At 43.5% G+C, this 15879-nt stretch overlaps 1 protein-coding gene across 3 annotated transcripts in view; it reads right to left on the bottom strand.

The window, feature by feature from the left end:
* TGFBR1 (transforming growth factor beta receptor 1) overlaps positions 1–15879 on the bottom strand; it is a 74606-nt gene that overhangs the window by 20214 nt on the left and 38513 nt on the right. For all 3 annotated transcript variants that reach the window (XM_075921584.1, XM_014581783.3, XM_014581784.2), the window contains 2 exons: positions 13862–14092; positions 803–970 (listed from right to left, as the gene is read on the bottom strand). In XM_075921584.1, coding sequence (XP_075777699.1) covers positions 803–970; positions 13862–14092 — 399 coding nt within the window. The remainder of the gene's footprint in view (positions 1–802; positions 971–13861; positions 14093–15879) is intronic.

The raw sequence follows: 15879 nt of genomic DNA, 5'->3' as shown, positions 1-15879 counted from the left end.
ACATGGGGGCTGTGCTTGACAGGGACACGACTGCTGGTTTTTTTTTTTTTTTAAAAACACACACACACACACACACACACACACACACACACACACACACACACACACACACACACACACACACACACACACACACACACAGGAAGAACAAAGGAAACACTATAAAAGCAAAGGCTAACTCACTATTTGCTCAAGAACGTCTGCTGATAAAGCACAAGACAGCGAGCATGAGGCATCACTGGGACTTGCAATTATGTGCTATGAGAACAGACGGAGATGGACAACCTTATCCTTTATGCCTTCAACTGAGGACCTAAGGGAGGACAGTCAAGACCCACATACTGTCCCAACAGGTATTACTGACCAAAAGCCCATGCCTAAGCTCATGTGCACTCAGTGTGCATGTACCTACAGTGGATGAAAGGACAATCTCTCATGTATATAAAGCATACAAGCATTTTAAGAACTAGGATACTGCACAAGTGTCTACATTTTTTTTTTAAACCTCTAACACACCTTTCTAGGAATCTATTCACAGTTAATACAAGATCTGCAGATTTACCACAATTTTAAGAAATTGTCCACTTTTGCAGAAGGTTGTTTCTGCGCAACTCATGTAAAAGGATATATGTTTGTACAATTTAAATGATACCACATCAAACAGCAAAGAGACTCAAATTCAGACAAGGCCCTCCTTAATTCTCTTGATAATCTTCACTATGGAAATATAGGTCTTGAAATGCTCTATTTCCTTTTAGGAACATAAGGTCATATATGAGACTGAACACTTATAAAAAGTTACCTTGTGTGCCAACAATCTCCATGTGAAGATGTGCAAGTCCACTAGCAGTAGACAAAGCAAGCTTTATCATTCCTTCCACAGTAACTGTGTACCGATTTAGGTAATCAAAGAGCGATCCATGTTCATGATAATCTGACACCAACCAGAGCTGAGTCCATGTACCATTGTCTGCAAAATAAGATATTCGCTATAAAGTTGTCTAGCAAACCAAATTACTTTAAATGTACAAACTATAGAGTCTGAATGATATTTTATAAATGATTTCCCTGCAATCAGGTCATTTTGTTTTCTATTTTTATTTCAGTTGTGGCTAAAGGCCTCCTACATGGAGCTTAAATATACCAGACACTGAACAAATTCACAGACAGTCCTTAACCCAATATTAATTTATCTTTTTTAGATTAATGTTAGGTAAACAAAAAGAAACTTGCCAGGAGTACAATACGATTTTCTCAGTTTTTTCCCCTTTAAATAAATGTCCCCTCTCTAACCTACCATCTTCCCCTGCACCCAGCTGTTAGTTAACTTTTCAGTCTTTGCTCAGCCCAGTTGTCCTTTCAGCCGTAGCCAAGTCAGCCTCATTTTGGAAGACAAATCTCCAAATTACCAAAACCAAATAAAGACCTGCACTCTTGGCTGCTTCCTCTACCAACAAGGGCACATAATGTGCAAGTCTGATGTTTATCAGTCGGGGGGTGGGGGTGGGGGGGCAGGAGGGGAGAAGAGAGGGATCACACACAGCCTAATCCTGCCATTATAAATGGACAGCAAAATATGGGAGGAAGGAAATAAGGGGGGAAAAACCCTCCCTTCTTATTATTGTTCTGTATTCCTGGGACTTCTCTGCCCTCGTCAAGGGCAGAAAGGTTTGGAGACAATGAAAATAAAACATACAGTAGTATCAAAGAATTAAGAAATAGCATTCCCTTTTCTGAGCAGACAGAAGCACACGGAAGTTAGAATGCAGAACCTGGAACCAAGCAAGTTGCCGCTTTTCCAGCAATTGCCGCTAGCTTGCTATATGACTCTGGGCTAAACAGCTCTACAAGATGGACATAATGCACACTCACTTTTGTAAGGTGTTTTGAGACCTAGCGATGGCATGCATTAACAAGTGCAAATTATTCTGCAACTTACTGCCACATATTTAGATCAGTGATGCTGAATACTAAGTGCATCAAACATTAAAAAAATAAAACCTACAGATGTTCTTGTATGAAAAGAATTCAGGAGTGTAAATCTTGGAACCTTCAGAAAGATGAAGCAAAGAACACCCAGCCACTGGTTCAAAGGGTGGTCCCATAAGTTTAAGTACCAAGTTCATATCCCAAGCAGGTACAGGTGGACGATAATACGGATATAACTTGTCCAACTCCTTTCTAAAATGAGTTACCATGGGTAGACAAACAAGGAATGCTGGGAGCAACCTGGGTGGAAGGTGGATACCGCTTCCAAAGGAACTTTGACGAGGGTGCTAGACCCTGTGACCATAGGTGCAGCAGGTACTCTACCCTCTCTGGAACGGGTGCCCACCCTGGGGGAACATTCCACTTGACACACCAGTTGTGAGCCTTTTTCATTTGGCCAAATACGCCACACCGGTAGAGGGCTTTCTGTTGCCCAACAGGACCTCTTGTACCTGGACTGAGCACTGAACCTCTAGCAGATTGAACCATCTAGCTTGCATGCTTTTAGGTGGAGGGAGCACAGATCTGGATGTCTGATTCCCTGCTGCTGTCTCAGGAGGTCTGGGTACAGCGGAATGGCTATCAGGGTTTCCACTGACAAGCTGAGCAGTGTGACGAACCAATGTTGGTGTGGCCATGCCAGCGCCAACAGGATTATATGGGCCTTGTTCCTGAGGGCTTTTAGGACCTGGATGTACCAAGGGAACCAGGGGAAACGAATATAGGAGGGTCCCACTGTCCCAGTGACAAGCAAATGCATCAATCATGGAACCCTGATGGGAGTGATTGTGGAATAAGCAAAAGTCTATACCCTTTGTACTCTGGAGTGGTGAACATATCTAGATGGGGAGGTCCCCACCTGTGGAAGATTGTATCACATCTTCTCTGACTAACCACTTGTGGACCATAAAGGTTCTGTGGAGGGCATCCCCCAGTGTATTCTGTAGTCCCAGTAGGTACTGGACTTCCAAGTGAATCTTGCACTTTATGCAATAGTGCCACATCACAGAGTCACAATGACCACACACGCCTCTGCTTGTTTATGTAGAACATTGTTGTCATATTGTCTGTATACACTGACCTTGTAGCTAAGGTTGGACTATCTGGCAGGCCAGTTGACTGTTCTTATTTTTTACAGAGATGTAAAGTCTCATGTCTATGGGTGACCACAGTCCTTAGTTGCTCAGGTTGCCTAGGCTGGCCCCGCACCCCAGACCCAAAGCATCAGTCACCTCTGTGCCGATTGGTACTGTCAGTGGGGGCATGCTGCACTGGTGAAGGTGGCCCCTCTGAGGAGAATAACCTTTCCCAGTACCGTTCTGTGGATAGCGGTTGATGCAGCATTGCTAGCTTCCCCCTTGAGCCATGCGGTCCCAGCACTGCTGGTGATTTTTCCTGCATCTTGGATACACCTCTGCCTCAGAGATCTCTATAAGGTGTCTCGCCACACCAAAGGTGTCCAGAGTGGAGTTGTTCAAGACCTGCACTGGATTCATGTCTCGGTGCTTGGCCGTGTGCTGGACTCGATAGCACTGTTCCCGGGACCATAGTTGACAGCATGCATTGGATCTCTCACACTAGGGACTTCTGCCATGTTTGTCCCTGTCTCTACCAGAGCTTACAAGGGGGAGGGAGGTGGGAGAAATCTGCCTCTGTCCTTCCTTCTGCTGGCAAGGTAGACCTGTGCCTCAGCCCTGCAGTCTTCAGCGCTGGAGAATCCTAGTGTCAGGAGTCTCTGGCTGTGCTCAGTTTCTGTGCAATATTGCGCACAAAGGCCAAAATGGTCTGTACTGAGCTGGCTCCCGGGGCAGATTTCTCATTCTGAGGGGGTTTTAGCACCACTTCCCTGAGGAGCTGTTGGAGTCTGTACTCCCGGTCCTTTCTTGTGCCGGGCTTAAAGCTTCTACAAATCTTGCTCGTTGCAGTGCATATTCTTCACCAATACTGTGGAGGCACGTGTTGTGAAGATTGCTGATGGGCATAGGTCACTTACAGACTTCACACTATTTAAAGCCTGGGGCATTAGGCTTGCCCCGGTGCCCCAGAGGGACTACAGTTCCTGGGCACTTGCCTTCGTTTACTCTGAAGACTCTGCTTAACGAAGATGACAACGAAGAGCTATAGCTAGACACCAGATGCTTGCTGGGGCAAGAGCTAGGAAGTTCCAATGCCACCACAGACTAAGAAGGAACTGAGGGAGGTTAGGGTTGACAGTGGTATGTATGCACTGACAGAGGCACCACTCTAGGGGCTCTTCACAGCTGACCCTATGGGAGTTGCTACGGGAAAAATTTCCAACACTCGTGCATACGGTGTGTGTACACCTGCTTGGACTCAATGTGAACAAGAACTCGAAGAACAGAAAGGTTTGGGGGGCAAGGAAGTGGGGGGCTGTGGGGGGCTCTGGCTGTCCTTTTCTCCACTCCTGCTAGCTCAATGAGGTTATAGTTGTCTGGGTCCCATCTCTGGCCCCTTGCTTCTGTCCTGTAGGTATTCTTCAGTGTAACTGTTCCTCCTACCAGACCACTTCTTATTTGTTTTATGAGAAAATGAAATTCCAGGCATATCCCATTGTCCTGGAACAACCAAACCCTTACCTTGCTTTAAAAATTAGGATAAAAGGAAGCTGCATACCAAATTTGGTAGTTGTAGTTTTTACTGTTTAGAAGGCGCTCTTGAACAAATGGACCCCTAGATCATTGGGCAGACGGACATTTTTTAAATATATATAGGAAGAAAAAGACGACGACAATTTTATTAGATGGATGGATGGATATGAAAAAAAACCCCACACATCCTGAAAGTTGGGGGCTGAGAACTGATCCTCTTGCTCTGGTGATGGATTTATTTGCTGTACATGTTACCATTTTGCTTTTTTGTGCTTCCACAAAGGTGTTGAGCCTCTCACCACTTTTTTTGAGGGGTGGGGAGAGACCAGAGTGTCCTTAAAGAGGATCAGGACAGGGAAGTTGCCAGGTGGAAGAGGAGGGAGTACCTTATAAGGAGGATCTTGAAAAATGCAGCTTGCCCATAGTGATTAAGACTCCCAAAAATTATGAAGGCAGTTGCTGAAAGGATGGGGGGGGGGGGAGGGGGGGGGAGAAAAAAAAAAAAAAAAAAAAAACCAACCACAACAAGTGAACCATTACAGTTGATTAAAAAAAAAAAAGGATGGTAGCACAGGTCCTTGGTCACCCTGTCAAAATTGGTGCTTGGAAAGTTGTGGGGTCCAAGGTCCATAAGTAGGTGATTTTCTCTTCTTTGAAACGTTGGCTTTTGCACAGAGGTGCATATAACTCCTAAAAGCCTGAAATAACACAAAGATCTTGCCCTGCCTTATCTGGAACTTAAGCTCTCTTTTGTGCTGGGTAGGCTTAAAAATTCTTCAGAGAACATGAAGTGGCCCTAGAGTACTTCAACATGTTCAGAGATTTGTTTATGCTGTCAATACAGAGTTTAGGGCCATCAAAAAGCAATTCTTCAATTATAGGCTGGACCTCCTTCGGAAATCCCAAGAGCTGAAGCCAGGAGGCCCTCTTTGTAAATACATTTATAGAAATGGAACATACAGAGGGCTGCAGAGATAGTGAGAAGCTAGCCTTCTGCAAGAATTGCCTGGAACTGGCTCTGTGTTCTGACAATGGACACCAATTTATCATGTGATTAACTAAAAAATTAATTGCAGTTAATCACACAAATAGAATACCAGCTAAAATGTATTAATATCTGAGAATGTATTCTGGGTTGTAATTTAAATCAATATTGAAAATGTAGAAAAAAAGAGTATACAGTGCTCACTTTGTATTATTTTTGGATTACACCTATCCACTAGAAATGAAACAAAAGGAGGTGATTACTCACCTTGTGCAGTAACAGTTTTTTTGAAATGGTTGGTGATGGGGGTGCTCCACTGTAGGCATTTTGGCCCTGCGGCAGATTTATAGCAGCAGCAACCCATGTGGCAGCACACACACAGCACCATCTTGCAATGCTGCAAGGATTGAACCACAGTGCGCTGCCAACTGTCCCTATAAATGGAGAAATATCAATGCAACTCTGAAGCAGAGGGGAGTAGTGAGGAACGTGGAGCACCAGCAAGGGACAACCATTTGGAATATTGTCAGTTAGCGGACAAGATGAGTAACCTGCTCCTCCTCTTCAAGAAGTGAGCCTATCAGTGGTTTTACTGTACAGGTAGTCCCCGAGTTACGCGGATCCGACTTATGTCGGATCCGCAGTTACGAACGGGGCCGTTCCTCTCCCTGGTCTCCAGCAGACCAGGGAGAGGAAGCAAAGCGGCGGAACACGTGGGCAGCGGACAGGGCTGTCCGCTGCCCACGCGCTCCGCGGCTTGGCTCTGCTTTGCCCCCCCGTCCCCCTGGTCTGCAGACCAGGGAGACGGGGGGGGGGGAGGGCAAGCAGAGCAAAGCCACAGAGCACGCGGGCAGCAGGACAGCCACGGCACGTCTGGGCTGTCCCGCTGCCCCCGTGCTCCGTGGCTTTGCTCCGGACACCTGTGGTACAGCAGCTGGGGTGCTGCCAGTTGGTCCCGTAGCACCGCTCTGGGCACGACTGGACCAACCGGGCAGCACCCCAGCTGTTCTGCCCCAGGCGTCCTGATTCAGCCACTGCTGGTCAGATTCAGCAGCAGCTGAATCAGGACGCCTGGGGCAGAGCAGCTTGGGTGCTGCTGGGTTGGTCCAGTAGCGCCGAGGAGCGGCGGCGCTACTGGACCAACCCAGCAGCACCCCAGCTGCTCTGCCCAAGGCGTCCCCAAGTCAGCCGCTGCTGAAACTGACCAGTGGCTGACTACAGGAAGCCCCTGCCCCGGGCTTCCTGGAATCAGCCGCTGATCAGTTTCAGCAGCAGCTGACTTGGGGATGCCTGGGGTTCTTAAGTTGAATCTGTATGTAAGTCAGAACTGGCGTCCAGATTCAGCCGCTGTTGAAACTGATCAGCGGCTGATTCCAGGAAGCCCGGGGCAGGGGCTTCCTGTAGTCAGCCACTGGTCAGTTTCAGCAGCAGCTGAATCTGGACGCCAGTTCCGACTTACATACAGATTCAACTTAAGAACAAACCTACAGTCCCTATCTTGTACGTAACCTGGGGACTGCCTGTAAGTGACTACAGAGCAGTACCTCTCTATAAAAGGAAGGTCTTTGGAATTTATGTCTGAATATGTGAGTACTGCAAGGCCAAATTGTGTGTCCTGCATAGCAATTTTATTCTATGACAATGTTTACTAAATGTAGGTAGACGCATGTGTCAAAAGTTAGCACAGTCTGTATAAAAGCCACTGCTCTCATGGAAGGTGTGTATAATGGAGAAGCAGGAATGCCATTTTTCTTGTAATGGGAGGTGAATGCAGAGGGATATTCATCTGGAGAATCTCTAATTAGAAATAGCTTCCCCTTTTGACTTGCTTCTCAATAAAAAGAAAGGAGTAGAGGGGATTTCCTAAACAATTTTGTCCTTTCCCTGCGCATATCCAGAGCATGAAGACAAACGATGCTGGCATCTGAGTGGAATTTTGGATACAGAGGTGTAGTAGCGAACAATTGGCTAGGGCCTCAGAAGGTTCCCTGTGAGGATTCAAAGGACCATGTTGAGATCTCATAACAAAGTAGATGTCTGTGCTCTCCTCACCTTGCCAATAAAACAATTATTCAGTCCATTTAGAAAATGTTTCATAGTGGGGTGTGCAAATAATGTGTGGCCATCTACCAAAGTCATTTACTCAAAATTGTGCCAAGGTGCACTCATACAGAACAGTTTGTGAGTCCTTGCTTCTTTAAATCTAAAATATAGTCCAGTATACCATATATGGAGAAGGGTACAAAAGGTAGTGAAATAGAGTGATTTATTGACCAGAACGGAAAACATCACCATTTTTGAGAGTATGTCTGTCCTGCATTAGGTTTTTGGCTATTGAGGCACTTGTGTTGGACTTGTTTTGAACAAAGTTGGTCCATTGTCGTTAGCCCATCAGGAGCCAGACTTTCAGGTGAAGACGAGCAATGTCTGAGTAAAGATTCCACCCTGCATCCAGAGAGAGAGAAGGTGAGGGATGTGTGGAAGACAGAGAGGCAGTTCTATTGCCATTTGGCCTATAGAAACCACATCTGTCCCTGCCAGGTTGGTGTGATTAGTATGACTTAAGCCTGGTCATATTTTATTTCCTAGAGTACACAGCTAAGTAGTAGGATGAATGCATAAGGGATAGTCCCACACTGGATAAGGGCATCTCCCACTGAGCGAGTCCCTAGCCCCATTCTGGAGCAATACTTTGAGCATTTTGAATTGTGTTTTGTTGTGAATAAGTCTATTACTAGGTAGGCCCAGTGATTAAAGATGGTATTGAGAACTTATGGGTGCATCTCCACTCATGCTTCTGAGAGGGGAGGAAAAAAAATGTATTTGCTTAGATAGTCCGCTATGCCGGTTTTACGGCCCGGGAGGTAAGTCGCTGAGATGTCTATTTGAGGTTTATGTACCACTACCACAACATGGATTGCCTCTCATTCACATAAAATAGGAAGGAGCTTCCCCTTGGCGATTTATACAAGACATTCAGCATGTTTTCAAGACGCTATTTTGATAGTTTTGTTGCAGATGAGAGAGGTAGGTGATGGTCACAGACACATCAGATCACTCGAAGTTAAAGTATGTTGATGTGTAACAGACACCTTGGTAATCATCATCCCTGAATGGTGTGATTGTTGAGGTGAGCCTCCATTCCTCGAGAGAGGTGTTTTGGTGAGCATGATTGTAGGGGCTATTTGATGGAATGGCATTCCTAACATTGGTTCTGCAGTTGCAACTAGAACTGGAGGGAGTATTTGACTCTGGTGGGTATGCTGAAGGCCTTGGTTAATGGGTTTGTGTGGGGGATAAAAACAGGTGCAGAGACATTGCTGAGAGGCAACATGTGCAGTCTGGAGAGTTTGACAAGAAAAAACACTGTTGCTGACATCTGGCTAAAAAGCTGAAGGCACTGCCTGGCTAATACCTGTGGGCTGTTTATGACCGTCATGGCAAAGGTGGTTAGGATCACAAAACAATGGCATGGGAGTACAGTCTGTGCTTGAAGGCAGTAAAATCAGCTTTGATGAATTCCAATTTGAGTCAAGGTGAGAGGAGGATTGACTTATTGCAAGCCCAGTGTGGTAAATAGTTTGACTTACATATTCACGTGGAGTAGAGCCTTTTGAAGCAATGAGGCAATCATTGAGATAAGGGAATATGAGTCCTGTTTTGCTATTTCTACAGATTAACACCGTTGTGAAGACCCTTGGGGCCATGGCTAGGCTGAAAGGTAATATGCAGTACTGGTAGTGGTGACTCTGGAGTGTAAAGAGTAGGAACCTCCTGTATGCTGGATGGGTTATAACATTACAGTATGTCCTGGAGGTAGAGGGACGACAGCCAATCCTCCTTATGTAGTGCCGAGACTATATTTGCCAATGTTACCATTTTGAAGAGTGGTTCCTTCATTCATCTGTTCAGCTGACGTAGATCTAATATAGGCCTCTATTAGACTTCTTTTTTTAGGGTGAGAAAGTAGCAGGAATAAAACCCTGTTCCTATGTGGTGTGCTAGCACTTCTATTGCTCCTAATTTGAAAAGGTGAAATTCCTAAAAGGGCCTTGTGGGAAGGGTCTCTGAAAAGGGACAAGGAAGGTGGTTGGGTAGGTGAAGGAGAGAGAAGAGAGGTAGAGTAACCTTATAAAATTATTTCTAGCTCCCACTTGTCTGTCAAGATGTGTCTCCAGACAGGGTCGTAAGAAGGTGATCCATAAAAGTGCTGTGGTATTATTGGCAGTCTGTTTGGAAAGGAGAAGACTGCAAACCTTTTCCCAATATTTCAAACTGATTGGTGGAAAGTGGAGGGCTGGGATGTTGTTGACTGTTTGTGGGTTTGACATCTTCACGGTTGCCTGGAGTCCTTAAGGGTATGTAAGAATGAGTTGGCACTTTCAGCAAAAAAGCTTTAGTCCATCAAATGGGAGATCTTTGACTCATTTGTATTTCCTTAGGACAACTGGAGAAGCAAAGCCATGATGATCTACACATCACTGTTGTCAAGGACCTAGCCATAGTTTGTGGAATCAAGGGATGCTTCCAAGCAGTTTTCCCCCCGCTTTCAAATGAGGGATCCCTCTGCTATATTGGCTTTATATTGTTCTTCTGTGTCATCTGGTAAATGATGAATTAAGACTTCATTCAGTTCTTGGAGAAGATGAGCAATATGGAACTAATGAGGCCTATGACTATGAGTTTCTACTGAATATATTTAGTCTTTCAATCTTTATCATAAGGTATCTTGTATAATGTATATTTGCCACAGCAACATACAGCATTGACTACTACAGTTTGGAGTCAGACAGAACTCCACTCTTCACTGGGACATAGTATTTGCAATCCTCTATTTTGGAGAGCAGAATAGTCAAAATTACCATGGCAAAGTCCATAATGGCCTCATTAATGAGTAAGGGAATTTTGGTGGCTCAGGATGCTTGGAGAATATCCATTAATTTTTGCTGGGTTTCTAAGTCAGCTAGTGAAGTATCCAGTGAGTCTGCCATTCTTGAAAAGGTCTTGTTAAGATTTTAAATCTTCCCCTGTAATCGAGGGTGGGGACACAACTGTCTGATCTGGAGAGGATGATGACAGATGTATAGGGGGCATGGTATCCCTCAGGGGTACACTCCATTCTCCATGTCATTCTGGAGCACTTCAGATAGGAGGCTGGGTTGGTGGCAATGGTGACTGAGTGCGCATTATAATGGCTTGGGGCACTGAAGAAGCAGTTGGGCTCTATACATAGCCCAAGGGGCCCAGCCTGGCCAAGATGGAGGGCCCTGCCAGTTGGCTGCCTTAGCCTCTAAGGCTGTGTCCAGACTCGGGTTTTTTCGGGAAAAATAGCCTTTTTCTGAAAAAACTTCCCCTGCGTCCAGACTCAAGCCGCGTTCTTTCGAAATTAAATCGAAAGAACGCAGCTTTTCTTTCGATGGCGGTAAACCTCATTTCACGAGGAAGAACGCCTTCTTTCGAAAGTTCTTCTTTCGAAAGAAGGCGTTCTTCAATGTAAATAGGGCTTCTTCGAAAGACTCACTGGATGCTTTCTTTCGAAAAAGCAAGCCGCTTTTTCGAAAGTTCAACGTGCAGTCTAGACGCTCTCTTTCGAAAGAGGCTTGCAGTCTAGACATAGCCTCAGGGACTTTGCCATCAGTACTAACAGGTGCTGAGTATGTTCTGTATGGACATGTCCTCGTTGGAGCAAGACACATTTTGTTGTCGGAAAAATCTTTTCTTCAGAGTGTTCACTACTGCAGGGAGGACCATCTTTTTTGTTTGGTGGTCTTTTTTGCAGGTGAGTCCTGGCAAAGAGATAGGTAAACCCTGATCTTCAGCTATTGCCAGGGTCCTCTTTACAGAGGTGGAGTTTGAAACTCTAGTTCTGAAGAGTCTTAGAGATTTCTCCACGGGAAGTTTTAGTTGGAGGTCCCATGCCTTAAGAGTGTTTATAACTGTTTATTGTGGGGCATTTCTGTGATGTGTGCCTCCCCCAGGCATCAGATATACCAAGCGTGCCCATCTAAGATCGGAACAAAGAGCCTGCAAGTGAGGCATCTTTTAAAACTGGGGTAACCCAGTACAATGAGGAAGATTGGCAAAGGCAGGGGATGAGTGGGAGATAAAGTGTGTGTGTGTTTTTTTTTTTGTAATAAAATTAATAGACTGTGGTTGGGATAGGGATGAACCAAGGTAACAAAAGGATTGAAAAGAGAAATCTTATCTGCAAAAGCAATGAGGGGAAAAGGACGGTTAGTTCTGACTTAAGCCTAAGGTAGGTTTAAGTTTTATTTCCAAATGCAATTTTTTGTACATAATTCTGTATTTGCAAGTTCAACTTTCATGATTAAGAAATTGCACTCTGTATTTGTATGAGATGTACTGAAAAATATGCTTTGTTCTGCACAGTACAAACATTTGTAACTAAAAATGCAAAGTCAGAACACTGTTCTGTGTTGTATCTGAAATAAAGGTATTTGAAAATGTAGAAAACATCCAAAAATATTTGAAGTAAGTGATATTTTATTGTTTAAAAGAGTGATATTTTCAGTTGCTTGAGAACCCTAATTTTTTATTATATTCAATTGTTAACAGATACCAACACTATCAGTAGAACAAGAAAATTAATCTAGAGAGTCATCTAGCAGTTCAGACAAGGGTATGTCTACTTTGCAAAGCTATTTCAGGATACCACAGGTATACCAAAATGCTACCCCACATCTTTTGAATGCGTCTGCTAGTGCAAAATATAGCAGACTCGCTATTTTGGCATCCCTGTAATCTTTGAGGAGAAGGGACGTCTTAAAATTGGTTATTTCGAAATTTGGCACATCTACACAGTGCCAAATTTCTAAATAGCCTATTTCAAAATAAGATATACAATTTGCTCTAAGGGTGCCAAGTAGATGCAGCTCAATACAGGTTGTACCTCCCTTAACTTGGACTCTGGTCTGGCATCATCTGTACTCTGGCTGCCACAGCCGGGCTTTGGGGGGGGGGGGGGGTTCAAGAGGGGACTGGGGCCAGCAGCAGACAACCTGGCTAGAGATCCTGGGCCAGAAGTGGAGCTGGTGATAGGTTGGGGAGCCAGTTTCAGGGGGATCTCCCCGACCAGAAAATTCCCTCATTTTGTACTAGTTGGGTTCTGAGGGTGCCAGACCAGGGAGGTCTAACCTGTATTCTTCTTATGTAAGGGAGGAGGGCAGAAATTGTAAGTGTTCTTGGAGAATTAAAGTAGTTTAACTACATTTCTTTTACCCATTACATGGGAGATCTTGAAATCCTTCTGTGTGGTTTGTATCTGAACATTAAAGGTTCCTCACATGCAACAGTCTTTCATCCTTCAAATTTTAAGTGAAGGGCTTTCAGATTAATATCTAACAAACAGATTTCTGGTTCTGAAAAAAAAAAGTGTATTGATAAACTCTAAGCAAACTATATGCACTTCAGTTTCTCTCAGGGAAACTAGTTTGACAGGCTGTGTTACGGACATATTAGTATGACATTTATCACTAGGCTTTGACTAATTTAGTGACACCTAGACATTGAAAATACTAGGTTATGTTGATATTGCTTATCAAATACAAAGCTCTATTCTAAGACTTGGGTGTTTTCCCTGAGTCTAAAGTTAAATGTTAAAGCCTTCTACTAATGCTTTAAAAAAAAAAAAAAACCCTAAGTCACATCTGGATTAGGTCTACACACATTTTCAAAATAGAGTGTTGCCTTTTTCTTGCATAATTTTTTAGTGTCTGAGTTTAAGTTACAGGCGTTGACAGTTGAATTACAGATACTGTCATAGGATGCCATATACAGCAATGGACACACGAGCTCAGTTAGGAGAAGCATACTACTCCAAATGCAACCATGACAGTAAAACTAAACTAAAAAGAAATAATCTTATTTGGGCAAGTTGTTGGTTAACTTGTAATAAGACAACAAGGAGTGGAGGCTAGACACCTTGCCGGAGGTGCAGTGAATTGCTGAACCAGTCATAGCCATTGTACAGATTAACTTTCTGCTGCATTCAGAGAATTGGTACAAAAATATGCATATCAGCCATATAAGTAGAATCACATATAGGATTCAGTAGCTATGCAAAACTGAGTAGATTAGACCATTCGATTTATATATAATGCTTAATAAGTCTGTGTGAAAGTTATAGGTAATGTGCTGCCCAGGTTTGAGAACAGATTTTTTGGTAAGTTGTAGGATCAGTAATTTTCACGTTTTGATGACTGAAAATAGGAACATCTACAAAATCAACAAAAGTGAAAGTTATCAAAAGCTTACTAACCTTTATTGTCTGCTGCTATAAATCCAAGAATATTTTCATGGCGTAGCATAACAGTTTGATAAATTTCTGCCTCACGGAACCATGAACGTTCTTCTCTTGAAGAGAAGATCTTTACTGCAACTTCTTCTCCTCTCCATTTCCCTCGCCAGACTTCTCCAAAGCGACCTTTCCCAATGCTTTCTTGAAGTACAATAGTCCTTGCAATTGTTCTCTGAACAAGTAAAGGTAGACCTAAAAAAAAGAAAATATTAAGATTAAGCTTGTTCAACCATTAGTAGAAAAGAATTGTTGATCATAGAGCAACAGTTAACTACTGAAGGCAATCACTATATAAGAGCTAAAAAACAATCCTCCTTATCTCACTTCAGGGCAAATCTAAATCAGGAGCTCAATTATTTTAGAATACAGGGCCTTTCAAGACAAACCTTCCTAAACATTCGTTGGGCAATATTAAAAATACTAGTATTACAAGTATCAAGTGACTTGAATAAAATTCTAAAGATGAATTTGGAGCAACTAAAATGTGAAGTTAGTCTCCTTTGAGTTTAAAGTTTTGGATTACTCATGCATTACTGGATTCTACATTAAAAGTAGCCACCCAGGAAGAGACTTGTGTATCATTTTGCAAAGCAGAGGGGGAAGTGCAGGGATGTATGAAGAGAGAAATTAAAACTATACCCAATTCCATTATTTAAAAACTGTTTTTATAAAAACTACTATATCCTCGTCTACCGTGCTTCATTTCTAGTCACTCTGACAAAACAAATTGTAGAAATGAAGTCCTGAGAAGGGAAAGAAGTTGGAGACATTGAGAAACTCATTTATGAGGAAAGATTATACAATGGTTTAAAGTGCTAGCTGACCCCAGCACAAGTTTTCTGTGTGCCCTTGCCAAGTCACTTAATACTTCCTTGCCTTGGAGATGTGGAACTATTACTATTATCCCTTGTTACATTTTCCAGAGCTACTAGTGTTCTAGTTAGAGAAGAAATGGATTAAGGTTTTTTTTAAGCAACCTTGTTGTTTAATTACAAAGACAGGATTGTGTTCCTATATCCCTGTATAAAGCAGGAATAAGCAAATAGCAAGAGATAAGTTGCTTTGCTCGCAGTTCCAGGGCAATTTCCAACCAGCACCTTACCCAAAAAACTCCCCATTTTATTTTTGTTTGTGATAGTATCATGCTACCAGAATTTCTGTCTGAAACTAAGGTCACACCTACACTCAAACTCCCCATTTTATTTTTGTTTGTGATAGTATCATGCTACCAGAATTTCTGTCTGAAACTAAGGTCACACCTACACTCAAACTCCCCATTTTATTTTTGTTTGTGATAGTATCATGCTACCAGAATTTCTGTCTGAAACTAAGGTCACACCTACACTCAAACTCAGAGCTGCACAGCTGTACTGATGCAGCTTCACCGTTGTAAGACTGCTTATGTAGCCACTCTGTGCTAGGGATGTAAAAAGTTAATCAGTTAACTGATAAGCATGCTTACTGGCTAACTGAAGCCTTGCCCCATGGTGGCCCAGCCAGCAGGGCTGCAGTGGGGCCAGGGCAACCCTTGCTGCGTCACAGCAGGGCAGTCCCTGCCGCCAACACCTGGTGGTTAACTAGTTAAATAACTGAACCAGTTAACTTGTTCTGGGCAGTTTATATAACCCTATTCTGTATTAAACAGGAGAGAGCTCTTCCATCAAAATAAAGCTACCTCAATGAGTGGCAGAAGCTGTGTCAGTGAGAGCAGCTCACAGGCCAACATAACCCTGTGAATATTGCCACTTATCTTAACTAAACTTATGTCACTCAGGTGGTAGTGCAGAAATGGCCTAAGGCTTCTTTGTTTCTTTTCTGTGCTCTATGGTGTTTTTCGTGGCTTCTGTCACACAGCTGCAATCAAATCAATCCTCTGCAAAACTCCTCTGCAGAGATAACTCAGTTTCTGACTGGTCTTGCATGGCCTGTGCTTTGGCTAGTGGTTTCTATTGTTTCAGCTATCTATTCCACAAAGGAGC

This window comes from Pelodiscus sinensis, chromosome 2, assembly GCF_049634645.1.
Source record: "Pelodiscus sinensis isolate JC-2024 chromosome 2, ASM4963464v1, whole genome shotgun sequence".
Classification (NCBI taxonomy): domain Eukaryota; kingdom Metazoa; phylum Chordata; order Testudines; family Trionychidae; genus Pelodiscus; species Pelodiscus sinensis.
This window is presented reverse-complemented; position numbering and strand designations above follow the sequence as displayed.